The sequence below is a fragment of the Paramisgurnus dabryanus genome, chromosome 11 (genome assembly GCF_030506205.2).
Source record: "Paramisgurnus dabryanus chromosome 11, PD_genome_1.1, whole genome shotgun sequence".
Taxonomy (NCBI): domain Eukaryota; kingdom Metazoa; phylum Chordata; class Actinopteri; order Cypriniformes; family Cobitidae; genus Paramisgurnus; species Paramisgurnus dabryanus.
This window is the reverse complement of record NC_133347.1, coordinates 30802883-30821258: the sequence shown is the minus strand read 5'-3', so window position 1 is coordinate 30821258 and position 18376 is coordinate 30802883. Positions and strand designations below refer to the sequence as shown.

Here is an 18376-nt window from a genome sequence, read left to right as displayed (position 1 = left end):
GACAGCACGATCATGTTGTTTTGCATTATACAATATCAGGAAGATATGTCCCTTCTTTACGGAGCATGCTGCACAACTCCTGATCCAGGCCCTGGTAATCACTAGGTTGGGCTACTGCAATGCTCTCCTTGCTGGCCTTCACAGAGCATCAAACCACTCCAACTGGTTCAGAATGCAGTAGCCCCACTTATCTTCAAAGAGCCCAAAAGGGCTCATGTAACAAGGTTACATACGAAACCGATACGTCCCCTTTCAATGGAACTTCAATGCTGCGTCATAAAATGACACTATGGGAACAACAATGGCCACTATGACATTATGTAATGTGTCTCTCCTATGGTGAAGGTGAACCACGCACCAAATCAGGACATAAGAACCTGGGTCTAAACTGTAAAACCTCATAAACGTGTGGTGGGAAGACCACCCTGCCGAATCACACACATCTTGCATAGATACCCCTGACCAGAGGGCCTGAGACGAAGCCAAACTCCTAGTTGAATGAGCCATAACTATCAGATGTGAAGGCATATTATGCACCTCATAAGCTATTGAAATAGCTTCTATTGACGTCCTCTATTAGCAGAGCCAAAACAAATCAGTAACTTGATTTGATTTTCTCCACGAAAAACCTATTAATATATTCCTGCAAAGCCCAAACTGGACATAGCAGGTCTTCATGGTCCAGCGACTTGTGAGTAGGAGGATGGAAGGCCTTTAGAACTTAAGTCCTCCCTGGATAGGTCCGAACCTTTGGAACATAACCCAATCTCAGGTGAAGAATGGCTTTAACATTCCCCAGAGCAAACAAGATGGTGATATAGAAGGACCCATAAATTGACCACCCTCCTCAGAGAGGTAATGGCGAGTAAAATATCAACTTAAGGGATACATAGTTGTCTGAATCTGACTGTGAAGGTTCGAAGGGAGCTAAAGAAAGCCATTTTAAAACTACTGTCAAGTCCTAGGTTGGAATTCTAGAAATAGACAGGGGCCTCATCCTCAAAGCGCCATGCAGGAAATGTGAAACCAGAGGGATTTTCCCTAAGAAGCCCTCAGATAGAGGTAAGTGACAGGCTGAAAACCTTTAAATGTAAAGAGTGCAAGACCTGATGAAAAACGGTCATAAAGAAATTTCAAAAACTGAAGCCGCTGGGCAAGTTACTGGATTGATATGTCTATCACTACACCAAAAAGTGAAAAACTATATTTCATGTATATTTCATGTATGTTTCATGTTGGATGAAGCTCGAGAATTCCGAATGGCCTCCACAACATCTTTAGACAAGGGGCTACCAGAATCAAAATTTGAAAACCATGTTTGTCAAAACCATGTTTTTTGTGGTTACCATGGCTTTACTACAGTAACCATGTTTTTTTTTTTACTCTAGTAAAACCATGGTTAATTTTCAAAGGGGATCCCTTCTACGGAACCCTCTTTCACACAACTGGAAGCAGAACAAGCGTGGAAAAATCATACAGGTATTATAGCGTCCAGGTCCAATGGACATGATGAGTCAGTGGGTTGTCTCTCGGGATGCAAACAGGTCTACCTCTGCTGCACCGTATCTCTCCCAAATTGGCACCATTCCCCGAGTCTCAACCCCTGTCTCGACAGAATGTCTGCTCCCACATTCTGATGTTCTGAGAAAAAAATTCTCCTGGGACCAGAGAAGGATCTGATGCGCCAATCTGCACAGAGTGTGCGACCTCAGACCCCCCTGATGATTATATGTGTATTTATGCATATATGAATTTATGTAAATGTGGATTTATGTATATATATATATATATATATATATATATATATATATATATATATACACATATACATATACATATACACACACACACACACACACACACACACACACACACACACACACACACACACACACACACACACATATATACTTTTGACTGACACTGTCGGTATTCAATATCTTTTTTGATACAACAGGGGAAAACATTAAGGAACAATATTAAGGACTTAAACTTTAATTTTTTATCATTTTATTATTATTATAAAACAAATATAACAAGGCAGAATTTTTCATTATTTCCTCCAGCAAATAAAAAATAACATGGCTTGGCAAACAATATTTGTTCCTGTGGCATTCCAAATTGTAATGGTTTTGTCTTGTGTTCTGTTGTTTGAGTCTTTTATTTTGAAGTCAAGTTTCTTGTCTTTTATTTTGAAATCTTGTCATGTCACGCTTCACATTTTACTTCCTGTTTTTTAGTAAAAAAACGGTTCATTCACACTCACACATTGCAGTTTTGTTAGTGTAATAGCTGCAATCCTGAGCATTTTATTTACTGATTCCTTGTATTCATGTTTCATGGTTTTGACCTTTGCCTGCATTTGGATTACGTTGTTGGATTGCCCTGTGGATATGTTTGCCTGCCTGTGTGGATTTACTTTTATAATAAACCTCCTGCACATGGATTTGTCTCTCTATCTAGCTTTGTGAAAGCACCCCCGAGTTACACAAATAAACTGTTATGTGTTAAAAAATACTCTGCCTTGTACCACATGCTCTCTGATGCCTCTTCCTATTAGCAGCAATTGCAGCAATTTCAAGCACAAAATGATTTAAGACATGCTGTCTTTCAGCGTTAAATAATGGCACAAATACCACTAATATCACGCGCGCAAACATTAGTCAATCGCCTTGCGTGAATCTCCTCCCATAAATTTTGCTTCTGAAAAGGAAACCTAGAAAGGAATATGCAATAAGGTAAGTCGCAAAAATATCTAGACCACACCCTTTCAGCGCTAATTATCCACTGCATAGCCGTTTCTCAATATGCGTTCTTGTCTGTACTTGTGTTCTTGTGGACTTGTGAAACGTCATCAGTTGCGGCCACAGTACTGTTCCAATTCAAAGTTTGCATAAAACCCAAGTTCACATAAAATCCCCGGATGTGTTCTTGATCCGCCCATTTTATCGAGGATGCATCAGAGGAGACTTGTGTGGACTTATGACAGCGAAGTTTCCCAGAATGCATTTCGCGTCAGGAGTTCGTTCTTCCAAGTCTGAACTTGCAAGTTCGAACTACGAAGGACACAAGTCCGAGTTCGGCGTACTTGGTTTTGAGAAACGGTTCATGTCTTTTGTAAATCCTGACAGGTGTTATTTAATGCCGAAATAGTGGTTTGTGCTGGCACAAGCTGTTAGCAGGGAGCTACACTGCGACCAAAATGGTCGCATATGCGACCTTTTGAACTGCTGTTGCGACCCTAATTTTTAATGGGTCGCAAATGTGCTACCTAATGTTTTAGACAATATGCTATGATTTACTATGAGCATTTATTAAAACAGAAATGTGGATTTTAAGAATACGTTTTATAACATGCTCTGAGCCATCAACAAGTTGGCTTCATTTTGCGTGAAAGCACGTCGTGTTTTCCCCTATCAGTGTGCGTTTGCGTGCTCAGCTGTTTCTCAATGAATTAGGTGCGACGCGACGCAAGCGCAGTGTCTTCCATGTTTCTGAACTTGAGCAGAGGTCTTTCTTCACTGAGGACGCGGGACCCGTATGGTTCCGGGTTTATATTTTAAATGGTCTGTCGGGTCCGGTTAGGTCCTAGTTTAATTACTTTGGGTCCCAAGTATGATTAATGTTGTGTTTATAACCCGAGTCGATCGGAAAACGGCCATGAGCGCTACCGCGCTAAAGCTCGAGTGCAGATTCAGCGTGCCTCCGGTTTCTATGGCGATGGTTCTTGTTACGACCACGCGCTGCATTTGCGTTCTCACATTTTTTTAATGATCTTATTATTAATAAACCATATATTTTCTAAAACCATATCCATATTAAGTTTGGACAGAGATTGTAGCAAAAAGCAATGCTAATGTCAAGCCAATTGCACTGAACGAGCAAAGCAATGTAAAGTCTGTCAACGGGACAGCAAGTAGACTTTTAAATCTGAAATAATGAGTGGATTAAGCTTTTTAAATCGGCAAGAGAGAAATAGAAAGATAGAGCAGAAGCAGTAAAAGTGCTTTTCTAATAGAAATTATAACCATTATAACATCAGTCACATTTATAATCTATAGACCTGCACTGTCTATTAATATACTATACATAGTATTGTATTATATTGAGTTTGATAAAAGGGGTCTAATTGCTTCATATATCAGTGCAAAAACAGTAAGTGTTTTCGTGGTGCTTTGACAAACAGTGTCAGCTTTGTTAATGGCAAAGAATGTTTGGGGTGGTTAGATTGATGAAATATAATGTGAAATTAATATTAATTTTCAATGAATCAAAGTATTGTGTTGTCTCACACATTATTAGTTCTACGTCACATGTATAGACCATTATTTGTCAGGGGGTAATAATTGCCCTTTTCACCGGCTACCACCACCAAGTACATTTCAGATTTGTGGGAAACACTGCAACGTTTAAGAAAACAAGGCGGCATGTGGTTTAAAAGATGGCAAGTAAAATAAAAAGCATATCTGTATGCAATACAGTTTCATTATTGTTCATTATTATCCAGAGCGCCTTAACATAACTTGAAAAAAATATGTGCGACCAAATCATATTTTGCGCCAGTAACTGAAAAAGTTGGTAGCGCAAGTGCCACCAGTGGAAAAGGTTAGTGTAGTTCCCTGTGTTAGTAAATTTGTGCCCGGTTACAAGTCCTTAAGCTAAGATATCCCTTAAATATAAGGTTAAGGGTACCCTTAATGAAACATGGGATGCAAGAAAAAACCTAAAGGTTCACTTAAGAAACCATAAGGCTGTCAATAAGTATTTACTCTTAAATGCTCAAGTATTCCCTTAAGTTCTGCTATGTGTTGCTACAAAGTCCTTAGTACCCATTTTACCTTAAAAAAAGTAAGGGACTATAACAGGTCCCTTAACGTCAAACACGGTGGATGATTGTATGGTTATTGAAGAAGTATAAATACAGTGGCACATTTTTAATGTGATGCCCAATTTATACGTTTTCTCCTGCTTAGACATTCGTGGGTCATATCCTATATCTGTGCCACATGAGGGGAAAAATCAGAATTGGGTAACTTCAAACAAGCAATGTAAATGCGACATTAGACTCGAACCTCTATGCACTTGGCCTCGACTAGTCCTGGTCTGTGATTTGTCATAGCCTTGACAAAGGTGGGAACTAGACTACTACCCTGACTAGGTGTCCAGTACAGTTGTATTTACACAGCAGGGCTTCTTCGTAAATGCCCCGAAAATTTACAGGTGTGAGTTTGGTAACAGAACTGTGTGTGAACATGGCCATATCAAAGACTCAAATACAGGAGTGACGACCGTATTCTAGTGCTGTGTGAATGTGGCCATATACAAGCACACTGAAGCGTGTGTGATCATTCTGATGCATGTTTGAGAATGAGGGAGATACCTGCAGCAATGGGTGACTCTCTCTCATCAAACAGATGAATGGCACTGCTGGCTAACAGCACGCTGTCATTCTCTGAACCTGAAACACACACACACACACACACACACACACACACACACACACACACACACACACACACACACACACACACACACACACACACACACAGTTCATTAATACTTGAAATCAACTGGAACCTCATTGAAGACATTCCAGTGTTGAGAGTTCATTGTAAAAAATGTAATTCAGATGAGACTTTCTCCTAAACAACTGTAAAAAACATCCAATAACTTTTTATATTTAGCCGTATTGTTGTCTTTTAGGAAAAGGAAAAAATTTAGCACTTTTTTCAGGATCCTGCCAGAGTCTTGTTTAGTATTAATATGTAGTTCAGTATGGCAGGGTTCTGACAGTACAATGTTTTGTGCGGGAAGGCTAGTCTCAGTATTGTTTATATTAGACCACGTGTCTCCTGTGTCTTGTCACTTTTACCCTGCTCTCTTGTCATCCTTTCATCTTTATTTTTTAAGAATTGTCAACCTGTTCCCCTCATTAGTTCTCCCTATTTGAAGTCCTTGTGCTCTGTTTTCTGTCTACGTTCGTTTTGCTTTGTATCTTGCCCGTAGTTTGTCCTGTCTATTTTAGAGTCAAGTGAAGTTTATTGTTAGATTTGTTGCATGTAAATTGTCTAGTTCAGTGTATAGTCTAGTCTAGTCCTGTTAGTGTTTTGTTTTATCTGGTTGATGTTGTTTGCCTCCTCATGGGTTTCGTTTTCTTGTTTTTTGTATAATAAAGTGTTAGTGTTGGTTTATCTCTGTCTGTGCCTGGGTTCGTTCCTCAGCCAATCTTGACAACTTTACAGATCTGTTAAAACTGGATAATGTTTAGGTAATATATAGTAACAATGGTACTATATATTATACTATAGTAAATCCTGAACATTTATCATTTCAATAAGTACATATTAACTACAGTTATTACCATTTTATTATACCTTTAAATCAACACAATTTACATTGTTTTCGTCTGGAAACTGCACAATAATTGTTTGGATATTGCACATTAATTATGTTACAAAAAATTATCTAACCATGAAATTACGTATAAATTACCATAACATTACCCAGTTGTTACCTTAAAAGAAACATTTAAATGCTGGTGAAACTATAAAAAGAACCAACTTTACCGTGCTGACATCACACTAATGTAAATGTGTTTGTTATAAATATCTAACACAGTGGTTATGTTACTGGATCTTTTTAAATAAATTATTTGAAATCCTCATTTATCTGTTTGTGTGTATAATCACCTGCATTATAAGGAAGAGAATAGACGAAGGTTCCAGGCACTTGTTCAGCTGCCCGTTTATACCACAGCGGAAAATGATCGGCGCTGAACACCAACTCTTTATCTTCTCCTGTCAGCAAGTCTCTTACACCACACAAATACACTTTTACCACATTATAACAGAGCAGCAGCTCAATCTCACGAGAAACCGTAGATATTTTATGAGTTGGCTAATTCGTATCAATTCATACGAAGTTAATCATGCAAAATCGTACAATTCTCATGAAAAACAACAACGAAACCGAACCCCTAACCCCGCCACTAACCTCGCACCTAACCCCAATATCACAGGGGTTATGAAACTTACGAATGTAGTCATATGAATTGATACGAATTAGCCAACTCGTAAAATATTTACGAATTCTCGTGAGATAGCGTTGAACAGAGACATGATGTACCGTTTGTTCAATAATATTTATTACACATTAATTAGTAATCATGATCATTACACTGTTATTTGTACTTGATCATGTGATTCTGATGTGCTTACTGATTGGACAGTTGATCTGGCATCACAAAAAGGTTGATACGCGATAGGCCGGTTCGAGTGCCAAGGTAAGCTATCTCCACCCCTTTATCAGAGTTTCTATAAGAACAAAGAAGAGAACCACTGAAGACTCATGAAGATGATCTGGAATAAGAATATACTGTTATAGTTCAAATCACTATAAGGCAGGCGATCTGTGATGCATAACGTGAAGTACACTTTATTGCCAAAAGTTTTGGGACACCCCTCCAAATCATTGAATTCAGGTGTTCCAATCGCTTCCAGTGGAATAAATTCTTAATGCTTCATCATACCAAAACATTTTGGACAATTTAATGCTCCCAACTTTGTGGGAACAGTTTGGGAATGGCCCCTTCCCGTTTCAAAATGACCATAAATGTCAATAAAGACATGGATGAGTGAGTTTGGTGAGGAGGAACTTGACTGGCCTGGCCAGAGTCTTGACCTCAACCCAACAGAACATCTTTGAGATAAATTAGAGCGGAGACTATGAGCGAGACCTTGTCCAACATCAGTGTCTGACCTAACAAATGTGCTTTTAAAAGAATGGTCAAAAATTCCCATAAAAACACACTCCTAAACCTTGTAGAAAGTCTTCCAAGAAGAGATGAAGCTGTTATAGCTGCAAAGGTTGGGCCAACTTCATATTAAACCCTATGGATTAAGAATGGGATTTCATTTAGGTTCATACAGTATGCATATAAAGGCAGGTGTCCCAAAACGTTTGGCAATACAGTTTATTTAACATTGAAATAAATAAAAAAATAATTTAAATGGGAATAAATGTAAAAGTTAAAAGAGGTTTGATTCTGATTGTTTTATGTTGACTTCAAAGCTTTTTTCACAAAAGTCATTTTGCATGAAGGCAGCGCTACGGTTTGTGTCCTTGTCTTACTCAGATTTATTGAGAGCAAGGCTGGTCCAGTAAGCCTCAAGTGGAGCAGTGACCATAGCATCAAACAGAACCTCCTCAACCAGATCCTTATCACCTACAGAAACACTCATAAGACATTATCTGACATTACAAGCTGATTCATCATTAAACATTTGAAGAAATGATCGTTTGTGTAAAGCTCTACTTAACTCACATTTGATATGTGATTCTCCATTAAAATAGAGCTTTATGGCCTCAATCTCAGACAGGAAATGATGGTCTGGATGTTCAGCTGTGTTACAATACATCCTGAAATGTACACACACACTTGTCATTCAGTAACACCTCAGTGCGATGTATATAAAACAACAGACTGTGATGTTCTGAGATTATATTACCATTCTTCGGCTAATGCAATATCTGGATGCTCCAAATCATGTAGACCTGTAACAGAAAAAAAACATTTAGCCAAATTAATGATGTGATTAGGCCATCCCTTATTAGTATTAGCTGTTATCTAATTTGTAAACCTAGACCACACAAACAGTCGTAAATGGTACAGGAGTATTTGTAGCAAAAGCCAAAAATTAACTGCATGGGTCAAAATTATAGATTTTTCCTTTAAACCAAAAATCATTAGGATATTAAGTAAAAATCATTTTCCATGAAGATATTTTGTACATTTTGTACCGTAAAACTTAATTTTTGTGAGTGGATGCAGTTGGTAAGGACTTCATTTGGACAACTTTAAAGGCGATTTTCTGAATATTAAAATTTTTGGCACCCTAAGATTCCAGATTTTCAAATATTTGTATATCAGTCAAATATTGTCCTATCCTAACAAACCATACAACAGAAAACTTATTTATTCAGCTTTCATATGATAAATCTGAATGATAAATCTCAATTTCATAAAATTTACCCTTATGACTTATGAGTCACATTTCAGCCAAACAATAAGAAAATTGCCACAAAAAATGTCAATTTACTGAATGATAAATGTCAATACACTGAGGCTTTTCATGTGTGCACATACTGCAGCCATGATCAAGCTGCATTCAACATAGATATAAACAGAACAGACAGTGAAATAGCTCTTTAGCAAAATCAACAGCAAAAGCATTTCAAATATACAGTTACCTTCTTCAACAGAAATATTTCCCCTAAAGAAATATTTGCCATGACCTCTGGACAGAGCCACCCCTAAGCTGAAAAGAAGAATTTATATAATTTAGCATTTTAGATAATTATTTTTTTTTTTTACTATCATATTACCATTACAAATTGAATAAAATGTTGCAATAATTTAATCTTTATAATAATATTTATATCTGTGACTGATTATGCTACGACCTCAAGATCATGCTGTGGCTTCGAGTTAATGCTGCGACTGTAAGATCAGGTTTTGACTGTGAGATCACATTGTGACTGTAATGGCTCTTTTCCATTGCATAGTACCCCACAGTTTGGTTTTGTTTGGGTCGGGTCAGCCTACTTTTGGGAGCTTTCCCATTGGGTGCAGTACGTAGTACCCTATACTTTTTTTCGTACCACCTCAGTTGGGGTTCCAAGCGACCCAAGCTGATACCAAACGTGACGTGAAAACACTGTAGATCACTGATTGGTCTGAGAGAATCCTCACTATGTCGACCACATACATCATTGAGGTTTTTTATTTCAGATTCTATTTCAGAAAAGGAAGCATAAAATTTTAAGGTAAGAATGAAACTATGATTGTATGTCTTAAGTTTTTAACTGAAATGTGAAAACCTTGATGACGTATGTGGTTGACAAATATGACTTCCAGATTAACTGATTAACAGCAAACAACCTAAGTCTTCTTAAAAAATACAGTCGATGCTGGAACTTAGAGCAGAGTTAGTTAATATGGGCTTTCCAAGTAAATGAAGAATCAACGACCACGCCTAGATACTTATAGGTATCCACCTGTTCAATTATATTATTATGAATGATTACTGGACTGTGATCACGTAATCTTTTAGGGTCCTCTATAATTTCCTTTATTTCTGAAGCATTTATAAGAAGGATGATTTACACCACTGCACAAAATTATCTATGTCAGATTGCTAACCTAATATATCCTGATCTTTTCCTTACAAACAGTGTCACGTTGTGAACTATAAGATCACATTGTGAAATGTAAGAGCACGTAGTGACTGTGAGATCATGTAGTGACTGAAAAATCTCACTCTCACTTTTTTATTGGACAAGCATTTTCCACACACAAGGTGTGAGTGACTGTATGGTCACGTTGTGAACTGTGAGATCATGTTGGGTTTCCTGTGGATCACTGATGTCTGAATTTTACTAGTTTAGATTGTCCCGCCTTATATTCAGACAACTTGTTTTGTATGTAACCAAACTGCAGATAAATCAAATAAGAAAAAGGAAAATCAATAAAAGAGAACAACAATTTGTTTTGTTGGAGTTTTGATAATAACCTCATATTTAAGTAAATAAAATAATGAATGAAAAAAATTACAATTTAAATATTTGATATAATACAAAAGCCCAAGAATTATTTAATAAAAAGCATTGAAACAGTATAATTACTTTTAACTTTAATTTTATGTACTTTTTCAAATCTGTCACTTAGATCTTTTTTGTTTGTGGCAGGAAGCAAATAATCATCACATAAAACATTAAAATAATGGCAATTAAAATAATCATGAAAATGCCACAAAAATCAGATAAATAATTGAATTCATTTGACAAAGTAAATTCTCTTAATGCTGAGTGAAAGTCAGTTTTAGACACGTGTTTGTTTGGAACTATGATGCAGTAAAACTCTTACCTGAAGGGAGTTCCTTTAATGTCTGTGTAGTAGTAGTCATTGTGTAAAACAAGCACACGTTTCTGAGACAAACAGAAAAACACACTGTAAGAGAAAGAAAATTATGCAAAACGTTTTATTATTTACACATATGTGTGTAGATGTGGAGTTTCTTGCCCCTTTATCCATAATCTTTTTCACTTCCATAGAGAAGCTTCCAGTCTCCCTGTTCACCATGGCATTACGCAACTAGACAAATGAAGGGAATAAAAAAACTGTTCATATTTGTTAAGTGCTAACTAAAAACTACATAAATTACAGCAACAATCACAGAAGCAGCAATCAAACCCCATAAAAAAATTCAGTATAGTAAAACTAATTACAGTATAGGGTAAAAATACTTGCAGCTTTTGACCAGTGTCTCAAAAAGTGTCTAAAAACCCTCAGACATAAGACTGATGACAAGTTTTGATTTAAAGGGGTAGTATCATGCCAAAGTCTTGATTTAGTTTTGGGATGTACTAGAATAGGTCTTTATGCTTGATTAATAAAACATGTTCTGTTTTTACATATTTTAGTATCACAGCATCTCCCTTTAGTCTGTTTCAAATGATGTAATTGTTAAAGCCTGCTTTCTGAAATGCTCAATTTACTCTAATTATTCAAGCAGGCCCAGTCTGTTGTGATTGGTCACTTAAACCTCACTGCATGTAAGAACCTCTGTCTCTCATACTGGACAAATCATCAGATCATGGAAATGGGAAAGAAGGCATTTCAGTATTCTGCACCTTCATCATGGAATACGTTGCAAAAGGACTTGAAACTAACTGATTTAATCTCGCTAAATGCTTTTAAAGTCAAAATGAAAGACTTAGAGGCAGACGCCTTAATATGTAAATGTTTTTAGACTGTAAGCATCTAAATGGATTTTATGAGGCGTTGTTTTTGTGTGTGTGTGTGTGTGTGCGTATTTGTTTATACTTATGTGTTTGTATTTTTTTATATGCTGCTGCCTGTCTTGGCCAAGTCACCCTTGCAAAAGAGGTTCTTAATCTCAATGGGATTCTCCTGGTTAAATAAAGGTTAAATAAAAAATAAAAAGATCGAGTACAACTTGGAACTTAAGGTCATATAGGTCCAGTTACACAGGCATATCAAATGCTACCATTCAAAACTAAGGTTTACATGTATACAATATCTACAATATGTATTACACAGAATAGCTTTTACATTGGAGAGGAAATGCATTGTAGTCTCATTGAGACTTTTTTGTAGTTCTTGAAAAGAGTCTTCTGTTAATGAAAGAATTTCCATTTGGATGCTTAAACAGCACCATGACACACTAACTAAAGCTGAAAAAGTGAAAAAGCATAACAAGAGCCCTATAATCTTAGCAATTCCTGTTTAACTAAGTCTGGTGATTCTCTAATGTACAAAATTTTCACTATTGTTTTTATCACCAAAATAATAATAAAACAATACATTATGCATAATAAATAGTAAGAAATAATTGACAACGGGCCGCTAAATTATTTGGGGAAAAATGCACACCCGAGGTGGTTATGCGGGCACGAGTGTGCATTATTTTCAAATAATTCAAAGGACCGCAGTCAATTATTCTGCTTATACCATGGTTACCACAAAAATGAAAAAAAAAACACCTAAGAAACATTTCTCAGCCAATCAGATTAAAGCATTCAACAGCCCCATGATATAAATAATAATAATGCATGCCAATACACTTTTAAAGTTTAAACAGGTCATTCATCTATTCATATTTGATAAGCAGAATCTATAAATGACTTAATTCACTGATTTCCCCCAAAAGGTGAACATTGGACAGACTGTGTGAGTTTGATAAGTTTTACCACATCCTCTTTATCTTCCCACTCCACCTCGGACAGATCCACACTGCTGTAGCTGGATTTCCTCTTTTTCTTCCCATCTTTAAACTGGAAACACACAAACACACATTTTTATTAGCCTGAATTTCATAAAAGAGGTCACATTTGACAATACCTAAGACTTTATTTACATGATGTTCACCTGGTCATCCAGTCTCAACCATCATCTAATACCTAAAATCATCAACTTAACACCAAGGATCATTTAACTATCAAATAAAATCATCCAAGGAGCACATCATCTCCTTAACACTTCAAATCATCTCCTTAGTTAAAACACTCGACTCCAGTTAGTTAACTGTTAACACACAGGTTCACTTTAATTGTCCAGCCTACACTTTGAACGATAACTGTGACATGGACGACTTTTTGTGTTTTATTAGTAATATTGTGTTCATCTACAAATGTAAGACCACATGCAACTATGTATATGCAAGATTTGTTGAGAACCTTTTGTGTGTTAGAGACCTCTGCTGGCAAGTGGTGGAAGTATAAGAAGTAAACTCACATCATTTTATGGTAACATTGTTCACACTATCAGGATTATAATTTTAAATGCCACTATCAAGTTAACAAACAATCAGCATGACACAAAGAGCGCATTAAAACTTATCTGGCAAATATACAATGATTAGTTGTACCACATGACATCTTTATAAATGGGGATATCAAAATATTGTATAAAAAATCATTAAAATGTACTGAAATGTTCATTTAACAAAACAGTTTAAACAAATATAGATGTATAGATATATAGATATCAGTCTGTTAACTTTTTAAACCGTTTTTTCCCAGTGTTCTGTGATACGCAAGATAAATTGTGTGTTCTGTTTACTTTCTAGTAATCTGTAAACTCAGCATCTACAGTTTCCTGAGATCTCTTCTTCCATAGACTGAAAATAACCTTCATTTAATCAATAGTGTGTCATGTAGTGATAAATGACATTGGGAACAACTATTGTGAATGAATCTCTATGACTAACAGGAAGAGCTGTTGTCCTTTATCTGCTAAATCAATAAGGATTGTGTGCCATGGACAGTCAAGCCATCTCTACTCTGCACTTTCTCATCATTGTCCCGTGCCCTGTGAGAAGCTGGTGTGGAGACTGGTGCCCAACCTCTTCCATGAGTTAAATTTATTTTTTTTAGCAGACACTTCATCCAAAGCAACTGAAAGTAATGGATTGTCAAGTATGGTAGCCCTCGAATAAAATTCAAGACAAAGTCCTATCTACTTGAATAGGGAAAGACAGATCACAACTGCACAACATATTTTAGACCAACAATTAAACCTGACATTAACTGTATAATAATGTTTGTGTCTTAAACTTATATTGCATTAAAAACACTTTTATTCAAACTCATCTCAGCTGCCATGCATGCGCACACACAGGTTGTATAGAGCTTTGTATAGAACGTATAGTCTTTAACAATTAAGGATTGGTTCTTTTAACTGTAAGGTGGGACTTCCATCACCAGAGCGGCCATATTGAGTAGTAATAGCATAGTAATACGGGACCAGATGTAGCGATGCTTCAGTGGTATTATAGCAAGCAAGTTCTCCTACAGAACATATCCTGATCTTTACTCAACTCATGTCTGCATGGAAAATAAATGTTCACACTCTTCTTTGACACATGGATGTATACTTGTGACTTGTGCAATGTACTTTGCAGACATACAGTAGAGCTAAATGCTAAACCGGGAGTTTGGCAGCTGATTTATATAACCGCTTCAACTTGTAGAGTGCATTAACAATGAATCAAATCATTTATAAAATATTGCAGGTTGTAGGTAATGAATGATTAAGCTACAGGGCATTTACTATAAATACAGCTTCTAAAAAAGTACTTAGTTAAGGAATAAAAAAAAATATTTTAGAATTTAAGATTTTGTCAAAATTTTAAAACCTGTTCTTTAGTTGAAAACATGGTAACACTTTACAATAAGGTTGTATTTGTTAACAATTAGTTAATGCATAAGCTAACATGAACTAACAACCTTCTACATGATCTATTAATCTTTGTTCATGTTAATTTCAGAATTTACTAATACAATTATAAAATCAAGCTTATAAATCAAACAGAATGATGTTTATTGAAAATGTGAAGTAGCAGAAAGTTGGGGTTAGGGTTTGGGTTAGGGGAAGGGAATAGAATATACAGTTTGTGTGGTATAAAATGCATTACGTCTATGGAATGTCCCCACAAAACATGGAAACCAGAATGTGTGTGTGTGTGTGTGTGTGTGTGTGTTTGTGTGTGTGTGTTGTGGTGACCAGAAAAATGTATGGTCCACCACAGAGCAGCACAAACACATTCAGCACCATGGAGAGCAGCATAAGATGAGGTCTTTGTATTTGGGTGATCAGTACCACAGACAGCTCCTCTAACACACATGCACAACTGTACACTCTCTGACAGGGCAACCCTGTATCACAAAATTCTGTACCTATAGGCACGTATGGACCAGCGTGACAATGTCACGCTTTGCCACGTGTATGCGTGAGCATGTCACGCTTTTCTTTTTGTGTCACTGTCACGTATTGGTTACTCAACTTTTTTGTCGTAATTTCTTACCATTGTCGCTTCGGTTTAGGGATAGATTTACATAAAATGACATCCCTACCCAAACGCAACTCTAACCCCAACGTCACTCGACTGGTTAAAGTTTAGAAAATATAAAAGAATAAGTCTTGTATCTTAAAAAATATATATAGTTTAAACCAATACTTAAATTGACATACTAATGCAAGCACCAAATCTAACCGTAAACCGAAGCGACATTGGTTTGAAAATAGTACAAAAAAGTTGAGCAACCAATACGTGACAGTGACACAAACAGAAAAGTGTGACATGCTCACGCATACACGTGGCAAAGCGTGACATTGTCACGCTGGTCCATAAGTGCCTATAGGTACATAATTTCATGATACTGGGTGACAGGGACCTTCAGCTGCAGTCTGTAACATACAGCCAACAATCACATAAAACAGAACAAAGAGTCCTAAATAGAGAAGAAGCTGGTGAACAGATGCAGAATGCTGGATGTCCCACAGCCCAGATGTTGGACAAAACCTTACCCAGACAAGCTCCTGAGAACAAAAACCTAGTGAGGGATATGAGTAGCCTGATCCTCCTTGATTAATCCCTTTACACTTACTTTACTCTCTTCCCTACCAGAAGCTGTGATTTTATGCACTCAGGTTTAACCCAAGAAAGAGGGATTATTACCTTGTCTTTGTGCTTAAGATTGAGGCAAGGAAAATAATTATGTTGTTTCACAACATATAAAAGATGCTAATTCAGAAACACATATTCACACAGAATCAAAGGGATGTACAATGACACTGATGAGATGCATTCAGCCTCAACATCTGCTGAAAAGCTTTTACACTACGATCATCATCATTACATTACCAGGGGCTGCAAGTCCGGATGGGTTAGTATGTATCCATTGTTGGTGATGGCAAATGCGTAACCATGGATTCCCAGCTGTGAACACACACACAAAGTATCAAATAAATACATTAAAAGCAAGTAAAAGTACTTAAACACACGTCTATCGGTGACATACAGTACAGGAGAATGAAAGTTGCCTGCTCATGTACCTTGTATTTTGGTATGGCCTTCAATATCTCAGACACTGGCACATCTGTGCCCACCACTCCAAGAAGAATGCCCTTGTTTCTCTATAAGCAATCGATATGTGAACATGTTGGCAAAATATAGCTAAATAAAATTTGTAGTAATATTTCCAGGCCAATTACATATTTACAGTCATAAAAAACTCATTGTACTGATAGATTAATCACAGTTCAAGAAATTAAGTTATTGGACACTTACAGTCTCATTTTTGGTGCTGAAAACAGGCATGGCCACAGTCGTCGTGAGAACAGGACCCTGACCACCCTGCAGCTGCAGAAGCACAAGCACACACACACACACACACACACACACACACACACACACACACACACACACACACACACACACACACACACACACACAAGAAAAGAAAGAGAGGACATAGATATACATATGTTAGTAGAGAAATATTAAGCTCATAATGGAAGTAATTATAATCATATTTAAAGAGGTGGTGTATGCCGGTTTTAATCCCATTATGCGTCCATGTAAACACTTTAATCGCATCTATACAGCACTAACTGAAGTGTGCGTGTGTTTTTGTCACGCACCTTTAAGGGGACATTTCACAAAACTTTTTAAGATGTCAAATAAATCTTTGGTGTCCCTAGAGTACATAAGTGAAGTTTTAGCTCAAAATATCATATACTGTAGATAATTTATTATAATAATATAATGTTAAAATTGAAACTTTGTAGATGTGAGCAAAAATGTGTTGTTTTAGGCGTGTCCTTTAAAATGCAAATGAGCTGATTTCTGGACTAAATGGCAGTGCTGTGGTTGGATGGTGCAGATTAAGGGGCGTTATTATTCCCTTCTGACATCACAAGGGGAGCCAAGTTTCACTGACTTATTTTTTCACATGCTTTCAGAGACTGGTTTACCAAAACTAAGTTACTGGGTTGATCTTTTCACATTTCCTAAGTTGATAGAAGCACTGGGGACCCAATTATAGCACTTAAACATGGAGAAAGTCAGATTTTTATGATATGTCCCCTTTAAGCGTGAATTCGTAAAACTTGACATGAGGAAGTTTTCCCTGAACTTTGGCTGTCAGCTCTTTACCTTCTTTCAGAAACAGCTCCAATAACACCAGAGCAGCGTATAAAACCATTACAGGCACTGTCACATTATTATTTCTGTCTTCATCACAGCATCCAATAACGGCATACGTTAAATGACAAACACGTTCAAATGGACGTAAGTAAATTAAAACAGTGGATGGTGTATGTAAGTTCATCATTTATGCTCTGCATTGGGCCATGTGTGAATAATCAGAAAATAAAAACTGCATGTAAACAGAAGTGAAGAGGTTATTGCTCCAGTCATGTAAACATCTTACTGCGATAAAGTCCTTACTGATAATTAGAAATAATCCCATTACTGGTGTACATGTAAACATAGTCAATGTGTGTACTATCCAGCTAGAATTCCTGAGACAGAGTTTGATATGTAAAGTGTAGAAATAAGTACATGTTTCTGTAAAGCTGTTTTGTAACATTTTACATTAGGAAAAGTGCTATGAAACTGTACACCAGGGGACGGCAAGTAAGTTTGGCATTGGGCCAAAAAAAATCGCCACAGAAATGAGCACAAATGGGCTGCTGTAATTGAGGCTTTTATTGGCGATTATGTAATTGTTTCACCCGTAATTGTAATCCCAACTAGTCTTTGGAATAATAGTGCAGCACTACATCTGTCTGTTGGTTCTTGTGTGAAGCTGTTGTTGTCATGACAGATCTATTACAACACCATTGAACTATTTAGGTATACAGTACATATGAATACATCAAACACCAACAGGTATCTTTCAAATACTAATATTAACTCTTTAGGTATAAAGCTATACTTTTTAAAAGGGTACAGCTAGAGACCATATTTTCTGACAGTAAAGTTTGATTAAATAAATCAGCACTAAATCT

General features: G+C 36.7%; 1 protein-coding gene across 1 annotated transcript in view; it reads right to left on the bottom strand.

Moving 5' to 3' along the window:
• The window catches only part of cacna2d3a (calcium channel, voltage-dependent, alpha 2/delta subunit 3a), a 129173-nt gene that overhangs the window by 44628 nt on the left and 66169 nt on the right, over positions 1-18376 (bottom strand). The window contains exons 14-26 of the mRNA XM_065247772.1: positions 16653-16724; positions 16418-16498; positions 16227-16301; positions 12772-12855; positions 11081-11152; positions 10925-10986; positions 9250-9317; positions 8508-8553; positions 8324-8418; positions 8131-8224; positions 7218-7313; positions 6690-6811; positions 5381-5458 (exon numbers count right to left, since the gene is read on the bottom strand). Of these exons, the coding sequence (XP_065103844.1) occupies positions 5381-5458; positions 6690-6811; positions 7218-7313; positions 8131-8224; positions 8324-8418; positions 8508-8553; positions 9250-9317; positions 10925-10986; positions 11081-11152; positions 12772-12855; positions 16227-16301; positions 16418-16498; positions 16653-16724 (1045 nt within the window). The remainder of the gene's footprint in view (positions 1-5380; positions 5459-6689; positions 6812-7217; positions 7314-8130; positions 8225-8323; positions 8419-8507; positions 8554-9249; positions 9318-10924; positions 10987-11080; positions 11153-12771; positions 12856-16226; positions 16302-16417; positions 16499-16652; positions 16725-18376) is intronic.